At 38.9% G+C, this 10,737-nt stretch overlaps 1 protein-coding gene across 1 annotated transcript; it reads right to left on the reverse strand.

Annotated features, from left to right (window-relative positions):
• Positions 1-3,583: 3,583 nt before the first annotated feature.
• LOC147759197 (protein CFDP2-like) lies at positions 3,584-4,144 on the reverse strand. Its single transcript, XM_086998571.1, has one exon. It carries the CDS (start codon positions 4,142-4,144, stop codon positions 3,584-3,586), a length of 561 nt encoding a protein of 186 aa, XP_086854697.1.
• Between the last annotated feature and the right edge of the window lie 6,593 nt (positions 4,145-10,737).

A 10,737-nucleotide genomic window follows, 5' to 3' on the forward strand; every position in this document is an offset into this window, starting at 1 on the left:
AATCGTCTTAGTCGTATCTGTAACTTTCCTTATTCTTTTATTATATGTTGTTTTTACTCTGTAAAATTAGTTGTACAAATCCAATAAATCAGATTCCTCTTGGTAATAAAAACAATTTGGCAACACGGTGCTTTCCATAATGCTGATCAATTACAACAACTAATTTTACAAGATTAAACAGTGAAGATCTTATATATATATATATATATATATATATATATATATATATATATATATATATATATATATATATATATATATACACAGCATTGGTCAAAAAGGTTGTCCCACCCCCATTTCCATGTACTTTTAATTACAAATGATCACCTCACAGCTGTAAATTGTTAGAAATAGTGCTTTTCATTACAGAAACCGTGTCTAACATGATTAATGGTTTAAAAAATACAAAATGGAGGTAAAAATATACATATTTTATACCATTTAGTCAAATTTATAAGAGGTACCCCCTCAAATCCACTGTTTCACTGTGACTTCTACACAGATGTAAAGAAATGTCTATAAAATTGAAAAGATGCCATCAAATGTCCCCAAATTCACAGACAATTAGCATTAGGGTGTGTTCGTTAAAAGTCACGTGCCTAACAGCGTGTGCGTCTACCGCGTACTGCAATTATCCCCTGTAGACGGCGCGACAAGCCTTCAACACGGGTAACAGTTCTGTTTTGTGGAATATTGTCCCATTCTTTTTAAACAATTTGGGGGAGTTGGTCCACGTTTTTATGGGGTTGGTTCTCCTTTGCATTGCACACTCCAATTCATGTCACAGTTGATTAGTAAGTTTAATATCAGGGCTCAAAGATGGTGGTTCCATCCTTAGAGAATTGTGTTTCTTCAACAAACACTTGCCAGGCGAGAGGTGTGAGCAAGTGTGCAGTCATGATAAAGCCTGGAATTAACCCCAAAGTCAGTTCTTGAAGATGGAATGAGATATCAGCTGAGAATGCCACGTACAGTGATCCCACAGGCACCTGAACCTGGCCATCCATCACTGGAAGGAAGTCTATTTTGATGCAGAATCAAATTATTTCTTGTATCCCATCGATGGTCAAAGAGGGTCCATAGACATGTTAAAAAATGCCTCTTGGAAGGGTGTGTGTAGGATAATATCGCCTGAGGTGTTAGATCAGTCCGCATTTGGAGAACATTCCAAGCCCATGGTATTAGTACAGTGTTCGTTTTGGAACAAAACGTAACAGGGGCATTTTAATGTAACATTCTCAACAGAAATCTCACTCCATTTGCAAGAGGTGACCTCAAGGATGCTACTGGCTTCATTGTGACAACGCACTTGCTCACAGCTCTCGTCTGGCAAACGATTTGTTGCAGAAACACAGGGGTCTGAGGATGGGCCAACAGTCTTTGGGTCCTGATATTAATCCTACTGAACACCTGTGGCATGAATTGGAATGTGCACTGCAGAGAAGAACCAATTCCCAAATAATCTTGACCAATTCCGCCACGCTCTTTAGGATGAATGGGACAATATCCCACATAACAGAATTGTTACCCATGTTGAAGGCTTGTCGCGCCGTCTACAGGAGATAATTGCAGTACGCGGTAGACGCACACGCTGTTAGGCACGTGATCTTTAACGAGCACACCCTAATGCTAATTGTCTGTGAATTTGGGGACATTTGATGGCGTCTTTTCAATTTGATAGACACTTCTTTACATTTGTGGAAATCAAAGTGAAACATTGGATTTGAGTGGGTGCCTGTTATAAATTTGACTAAATGGTATAAAATATGTATATTTTCACGACTATTTTGTATTTTTAAACCATTAATCATGTTAGACACGGTATCTGTAATAAAAAGCACTATTTCTAACAATTTACAGCTGTGAGGTGATCATTTGTAAATAAAAGTACATGGAAATGGGGGTGGGACAACCTTTTTGACCAATGCTATATATATATATATATATATGGGGCAGAAAAGTAGGTCACATAAGTAGGTTAAATTTCTGACCAAAAACTTTAAGACCAGTCTAAAGCTCTTTTATGGCTGATGGAGTGATTTATTCAGTATGTCCCTTGGCATGTCGACTTTATATGAGTCTTTTAAGAATCTAGTAGACGTACTTTATATGTGTTACTGGCAACCCACGCTCCACCGATGCTCTGTTCATATGTAGGCCTATCCTTAAGTAATAATTCAAATAATAAAAACGTTTTCACGATATTATGAGATGGTTACATGATGGTAATGGTATAGAAGAAGATTATGGTCACGTTATGGGTGTTTTTAACTCCATGCAAATTAATGTAGAGTAACGTTCTAATTTGTAGAAAGATTCGAAGACCGTTTCTACAAAATTTTATGATAACGTTATTTTGTGGAGTATTATCAACGTTTATATAACATTCCGGAAAAAAACATTATTTAATGTGTTGAAAAACTTTTTAAATAAATAACCATAACACGCCTTATGCTCATTGAACTACTTCTTCTTCATGTGCCATCACCGATTCGGTGTTTGACGAACGATGATATTCTGCCAAAGGGTTCTATTTCTCGCCCATGACCAAAGGTGTCTTGTTGGTAATTCAAAATTTTCAAGAAAGGATTTTCGATGTCTGCCTCGGGCACTTTTGTCAGGTATTCTTCCGCTCAGGCTAAGATCTTCTAATCCCTCTTTTCTGATGCAATGTCCCAAGAACTTTAGTTGTCTTTCTCTGACAGTGTTGAGAAGCTGTCTTTTTTTATCAATCTGTTTAAGGGCCTCTTCATTTGTAACATGCTCAATGTAGGAGATTCGGAGCATTCGCCTGTAGAACCACATTTCAGCTGCTTCAATGTTACGTTGAGTTTCTGCTGTCAAAGTCCAAGACTCACAGCCATACAGAAGAGTAGACCAGACATCGGTTTTAAGGAGGCGATCCTTGAAGATTGGGCCGAGTCAGGTGAATGCATTTTTCGCTTGGCCAATTCTTCTTTGGATTTCTGTCTTACAACAGGCGTAGGATTTCACAAGTGCCCCGAGATAGCTGAATGAGGAGACCTGGTCGATGGGAGTGTTCCCATGAAGCAATGTGCAATGTGGTGTGACCTCTGACTTTGAAACCACCATGTTTTTTTTTTCGTTTTTATTTTGCTGTTAACATGTAGTCCAAGCTTTGTGCTGAAGGCAACAGCAGCATCAAAGAGATTATGGAGATCCTCCCTCGATGTAGCTAAAAGAACTGTATCATCGGCATAGCGGAGATTGTTTATCCTGACACCATTGACTGTATACGATCCTCCAAATCTCTCAAGATCATTTCAGAGTATAAGTTCAAAAGTCTGGAGACATGACACAGCCCTGACGCACTCCTTTTTTGATGGGAAACCAGTTGGTCATGCCTTCAGGAAGGCGGACTGCTGCAAGCTGATCACAGTAGACTAATCTTATAACCCGCATGTCTTTGTCATCGAACTGAACCAGTGGGATGATGGTTTCTTGGCTTCCATTTTGGGAATGTTGTTCTCAGCTGCCTCTTGAAAAGTTTGCGTTATTTGGTGGTAGTGTTTTTCTATATTATTGTTTTTTTTTATATTGGCAGACTTTTCAGAACTTCCTTTTAAAATTTGTCGCATATCTCTGGGTCACGTTGCATGCCTGTGAAGTCGAACTTTGGTTTGACTTTGGATTTTTGGATGCGCTTGAGTGATAATTTGAATTTGGCTATCACTGGATTGTGATCTGAAACAACATCTGCTCCTGGGAATGCATGGGAATTCTTAATAGCATTTCGGAATCTTGAATTGATTGCAATAAAGTCAATTTGATTCCTGGCTTGGTCACCAGGACTGATCCATGTGTAGCGTCTTCTTGGATGTACTTTGAACCAGGTGTTGGTGATGACTAGGTTCTTATCTCTGCACCAGTCTACAAATCGGTCCCCCTGTTCATTCCTTTCACCTAAACCAAACTGTCCCTTTGTCTTTCCGTCACCTCCCTCACCTACATTGGCGTTGAAATCGCCCATAACTATCTTGATATCATCAGACTTGCAGGAAGACATAAATTCATAGAGAGATTGGTAAAAATATTTGATCTCAGAGCTGTCAGCCACTGACGTTGGAGCATATGCAACAATAATATTGATGTTAAAAGGACTAGCTTTAAGTTTAACTAGCATCATTCGGTCGTTTTTGGGCCAAAAAGAAAGTACCGAGTTGGCAAAGCTCTTGTTAAGAATCAAAGCAACGCCATGAACATGTTGGTTCCCTCCAGAAAAGAGAATACGTTTCCTGTCTTTTGTAAAATCACCCGACTTAGGCCACCGTATCGCGCACAAACCTAAACAATGGATGTTCATTCTGTCCATTTCTACAAGGACATTGTCCAGTGTCCCTGTTTGATACAGTTTTCTGACGTTCCATGTACCGATCTATTTGAACTACAGTTGGCTGTTAATTCCAAAATGGGCTTGGGGTTAGTCGACGACTAGAGCGGTGCGAATGGTAGAATATTCGGTATCGGTACCGAAAAAAACAGGATGTGAGGAAAGCTTAAATAAACTATTATAATGAATACCTACCATCATCCTGATGTTCTTTTGTCCATTACTTCCGGGAAAATAAATATACATCAATACCGTAACGCATTTTATCAAAATATGAAAAAAAAGGTGTATAAAATAAAAGTGATTGTTGTTTCGTGTCTTAAGTGAACTATTTTTTTTTTCAGAAATACATTCCAATAAACTTCCTCGCAAGGTCAGCTAACACAAGGATGAATAAGTCCAGCTGTAAATGTGATGGTGTGAAGTCAACGATGTTGACAGTTCACGGTACCCTGTTATAGTTAGAGATAGCTATAGCAGTTAAAGGTGACCGTGACTGTGCGCGCGCGCGCGTGTGTCTGTGTGTGTGTGTGTGAGTGTGTGTGTGTGTGTGTGTGTGTGTGTGAGTGAATAAAACAGTTGAATGCCTCAGCACCTAAAAGTTAAACATATACACCTTACCTTTATTAGGCATCAAACGCGTCATACTGCTAAACACATTCGGTCATTCTTAAACCGTGTAACATGTTAAGGAGCTAAACGTGCTTAGGAGCTAAACGCGTCGACGAATAATAAAAATGAAAACGACTTTTTCTAGATTATATTTCAAATCTTTATACCCGATAAAATGTACAGTGAAAATTCAAAAATAATCAGCAGACAAGTGAAACCAAATAAAAGTGGATAGGCTTGAGAAAAGTGAAAACATTAAACAAAACTGACAAAATTTGTTTTAAAACTTCTTCATCAGACCCTTAAGAACAACAGGGGACAAAATTGACTTATTCATATTTTGATACAAAAAACATAAAATGAAAGGACTGTAACAAACTTTAATTCCAGAATGCAAAATGATCATGTTTTTTTAAATTAAAAAATGTTTTTTTTCAGTCCCTTAAAAATAAGGGGCGGCAAAACTGAAACAATTACATTTATAGGGAAAGAAAAACAATTTGAAATAATTGTAGCAAACATAATCTTCAGTATGCACTGATTTGCTTGTTCACGCAAAATGCGGCAAAATAAGTTGAAAAGAAAAACACGTGTATTTAAATAATAATAATAATAATAATAATAATAATAATAATAATAATAATTATTATTATTATTATTATTATTATTATTATTATTATTATTATTATTATTTGTTGTTGTAATTTGAATATTTATCAGTATTTATCATTGTTTGTTTCATTTAGAGAACAGTAGTGTATAAGTATAAGTTTTGAGATTATATTACCAGTGACCCATTGTTACCGGTCAATTATTTTTGAGAGTAATGAGAGATCATACTGGGCTGGAGACCACTCGTGATTTAGCAGCAGATGCGCGATGGGGCTAGCCCATCGTATGATTTTGTCACAGATACGCATGGGGGCAAGCCAATCGTATATGTATACATTTTTTTTTATTATTTGAACAACAGGATTATCTCCAAGTTTATGTAGCTGAAATTCGAGTAAGTGAATTATTATTATTTTATTATTTATTTGTTCATTATAGTATCATAAATTATGCGTTTACTTTGCTCATGTTCACCATTAATTGTACTCCATTATCATGTTAGTATTATCATTTTTATTTTTATTCATTGCGTTTATTTTCATTATTTTTTTTAGTTTCACCATTTGTCTTATGTATGATGTGATGATGTGAAATAAAGGCTACTGATATAGAAATCCTGAGTTGTTCAACAGTGAAATCGAATGCAGAGTCCCTGCCGGTGATATTCGAATACCGAGTCCTACCCAGTGAGCCACCTGTCTGTGTCTTTGTGTCCAACGCCTAGTCCCCTCTTCGTGTTACAGAGGAGGGTGAACGTTCCACCGCGCCGACAATATGAGTGAACCAGAGAAAATGGAGGATCTACGCCGGGCGAGAAGAGCGCGTAAGGGCGCGGTCAATAGATGTATTGGGGCAGTGGAAAGAGCCGAAGCTGAGGAGGACTCTAAACTAGTAGGGAGTAAGCAAGATAAGATTAAAGACACTTTTTCGTCTTTTGGATCATTTCATGACCAATTTTATAGTTTACTTGTTGATGATGATGAAGTAGAATCAAGCGAAGCATGGTTTCGCGAAGTAGAAAACAATTTTATTGAATTCAATTCAATTCAATTTATTTCTGTACTGGTACATAGATTGTCATGACCTTGTACAATATGATATACTGATGACGATGTAATACAATTAGTGCATTACCATTTCTCTAGTTGGTATTATGTTGCCTAGCCATTTGTGAATGAAAAAATAATATTTATATAATGAACATACATACTACTAAAATTACTCATAAAATACTCTATGCAATGAAATATTCTAAGCAATGAGATAAACCTTGGTGTGATTATACATTTACCATAAACATACTGTAAACATGTTACACAAAGGGATATGTTTAAACTTAAAACCACAGTTACATATCTGCTTACATGGCTGTTTAAAGCCAGTTTGATGTCATAGATAATTACGATTAATGACAATTACATAAGACAGATACTCATAGGTAAATAAGTTACACAGATATAAATATTGTGCCATGTTCAGTCCCACTGCCGAGTCACTTCTCACAACAGTGGGACCATACACTGACATATGCTAGGAGTTACCAAGCAGAGCAACCATTTCACTTCTTTTCTTGAATGATTTGATTATAAAGTTGGAGAGGGACACTAAAGTATCTTTGTTGGCACTGTTAAATACATGGCATAATTGACTGTCTGGTGACCTTGTGTCAGCTTTAAGGATTGAGGTTTTACTAAAAAGGTGACTCGGTCTGCTTTGTACATTGGGCATTGGAATATAAAATGGTATCCATGTTCAATTACCCCTTGGGTGCACAGGCGACAGATTCTGTCGCACCTGGTGTGCCGCCCAGTTTCGATGTGGAGTTTATGGTCACTAAGACGTAGTTTAGCAAGGGTTCACAAGGTGTCGTAATTTGTTATTTTATCAACATAAGTTGCCCTTTCACACTTTTGGTTAAGTATACGGAAGAGAGACAATTTACTGTTGGCTTGAAGTTTGCTATTGCATATTTGGGAAAAGTGGTCATTTTGTCTTTGTTTGAAAATTGTGATGAAGTTTTTTGGAGGTGACTGGCTAAGCCACACATCTCCAAGTCCAAATTTTGAAAAGGATTTTTCGGATCCCCTCAGACTATGACATATAAGCTGGTCTGAGTGTATGGACTGCGGGAGGAACATAGGGTGTCAGCTTGTAGCTATTTATCTCTTGTATGTATGCTTGCTTCATTAGTGTATCATCAGACATTTGAATTATTTTACACCATAGTTTGACAGATGCAAACTGTATTTTGGTATAGAGGGGAAGGCGGCCAAGTTCAGTGTATACACCATAGTTTGATACATTTTGATGGAGGCCAAGGATTTGTTCGCAAAATGTTAAGTGTAACTTTTCTGTAGGGCAATTATCATTGACACAGAGTAGCCCCATATCTCTGAGCAATATGTAAGGATTGGGGAAATGAGGGTACGGGCAACTCTCATCGCAGAAGCTTGACAGGGTGTTTACAGTGTTACGGTCTTTCCTCGCCGCGCTGGGAGGCCGAGTTGACCGCCGCTACCAGCCACAGGCAGCCTGCACAGTGGAAGCCGGGAATGGAGTTTAAGTGGGGTCGGGGGTGGGGGTGGGGGAATAAGGGTGAGGTTGAAAAGGGGAAAGGGAAAGGGCCCCCGGGGCCTTCCTTTGTAGTTTGAAGTATAATTTTTAATTTTATTGAATTTTTCAAAAACGATTCTGATGCCCAGAGACCAGTGTCGTTTTTTGAAAAACGATTCTGGCAACCAGAAACTAGTGTCGTTTTTCAAAAACGATTCTGAGAACCCAGAATCGTTTTTGTGGAGAGAAACGGGGGTGGGCAGAGGGAGAGACAAGTTTAAGTGGGGGTGGGGGTGGGGGTGGGGGTATTAAGGGTGAGGTTAAAGAGGGGGAAGGGGCCCCAGGGGCCTCCCTTTGTAGTTTGAAGTGTAATTTTTAATTTTATTGAATTTTTCAAAAACGATTCTGATGCCCAGAGACCAGTGTCGTTTTTTGAAAAACGATTCTGGCAACCAGAAACTAGTGTCGTTTTTCAAAAACGTTTCTGAGAAGCCAGAATCGTTTTTGCGGAGAGAAACAGGGGTGGGCAGAGGGAGAGGCAACCAGCGGTGTGAGTGTACCGCGATTAGGTAACCCTCACCGCGAAAGCCGGGCAGGGTTTTACGGTCTCTCCTCGACGTGCGTTGAGACCGAGACGGTCGCCGATTATTGCCACCCTTCGAAGTTAATTTTTAATTTTATTGAATTTTTCAAAAACGATTCTGGCAACCAGAAACCAGAGGGAGAGGTGACGTCGATCTGCGCACCGCAGCTAGACTTCGATCGGCGGACGTCTCGAGAGAGCGTAACACCCTGCCCAGATACGCAGGGAGGGCTACCTGGTTACGGTAGACACTAATGCATTGCCAGTTGCCTCTCCCTACGTCCACCCCTGTTTCTCTCAGCAAAAACGATTCTGGCTTCTGAGAATCGTTTTCAAAGAAAAAAAAAGAAAAAGAAACGACACTGATTTCCGATAGCCAGAATCGTTTTTTTTTAAATTATTATTCAATAAAATTAAAAACTATACCTTTAACTACAAAGAGTGACCCTGTGGGCCCTTCCCCATTCTTCCTCTCATCCGCCCGCCGTTCACGGCTTACGCTGTGAAGGTGGACTGTTAAGGCGGCCGGTCTTCTAGTCCTCACCGCACGGCGAGAAAAAAAGCATAACTCCCTGAATACCTACGCAGTGAAAGCTGCCTGTGCGGGCGAGACAGGCGTTATATTCAGCACAGCTTCCTCGGTGTAGGCAATAATCGGCGACCGTCTCGGTCTCAGCGCACGTCGAGGAGAGACCGAAAACCCTGCCCGGCTTTCGCGGTGAGGCTTACCTAGTCGCGGTACACTCACACCGCTGGTTGCCTCTCCCTCTGCCCACCCCTGTTTCTCTCCGCAAAAACGATTCTGGCTTCTCAGAAACGTTTTTGAAAAACAACACTAGTTTCTGGATGCCAGAATCGTTTTTCGAAAACGACACTAGTTTCTGGTTACTAGAATCGTTTTTGAAAAACGACACTAGATTCTGGTTGCCAGAATCGTTTTTGAGAAACGACAATAGTTTCTGGCTGCCAGGTTCGTTTTTGAAAAACGACACTAGTTTCTGGTTGCCAGATTCGTTTTTGAAAAACGAAACTGGAAACTAGAAACTAGACACTAACTTCAGCCCTCTTATAAGATAATCCTTCCCTGATTTGATCATTTCGTTTGTTACCTTGTCTTATCCTGTTGATTTGCCATTTTTCAATTTTTTGATATTGTTCATGATCTCATCAGCACTAATGTCATGGTCAAGTGCAGTTCTGTCTGAAGAATTCATTTCACTTTGCCTTAGTTTATTTTCTATTTTAAGCTTGAAATCTTTATCAAAGTTATGTTTACTTGATTCAGTTTCCTCACAAAGACTTTTAAAATACTCATAAAATTCACTTGGTTCAATAAATTCAGTTTGTGTAGACTCCATATTTAAATCTTTAACCGCTTTCCAGAAACATTTGGGATTTGCATTTTCCATGGATTGCAACTTTTGAAGTAGGCCTTTTTTATATTCTTTTTTTGTTTTTTTACATCCTCTCTTATAACGATTGAATGTTTGGTAATATGATGCATTGGCTGAATTGTCAAAGGATTTCTTGCGCCTAAGTTTTGCTAAGTTTTTTAAGTGGGACCTCAGGGATTTTAAGTCATTGCTGTACCATGTTGCCCTTTTCTTGTTTTTTTGGAGGGAGGACTGAGGTGTATTTTCTTGATTTAAGAGCCTTTTCAGCTGCAGTTGTGAATATTTCATTTACTAAGGGCAATGCCTCTTCAGGGGAGAGAGCTTGTGACATAAAGTAATCAACCTTTTGTTTTGTTTCCATGTCACCCAGGGCCTCGACAAATTTAATATGAGAATCATTTTCCCAAATGAATTTAGTTGGCTTTGGCATCAGCTGAATTGGTTTTGTATGTATGTTGTAAGTAGTTTTGCAGTACAGTTCAAGTTCAAGTAGGGCGTGGTCAGAAAATATTGACAGATCATTGACGTGAAAGTATGGGATGCTGCTGTACAAAGTGGCGCTACAGATGACATAATCAACAACGCTGTTACCAGCTGGTTGTTAACAAGTATATTTGCCAAGTAGATCACCT

This window comes from Lingula anatina, unplaced genomic scaffold (genome assembly GCF_051362555.1).
Source record: "Lingula anatina isolate TDL-2025a unplaced genomic scaffold, LinAna3.0 unanchor82, whole genome shotgun sequence".
Classification (NCBI taxonomy): Eukaryota; Metazoa; Brachiopoda; class Lingulata; order Lingulida; family Lingulidae; genus Lingula; species Lingula anatina.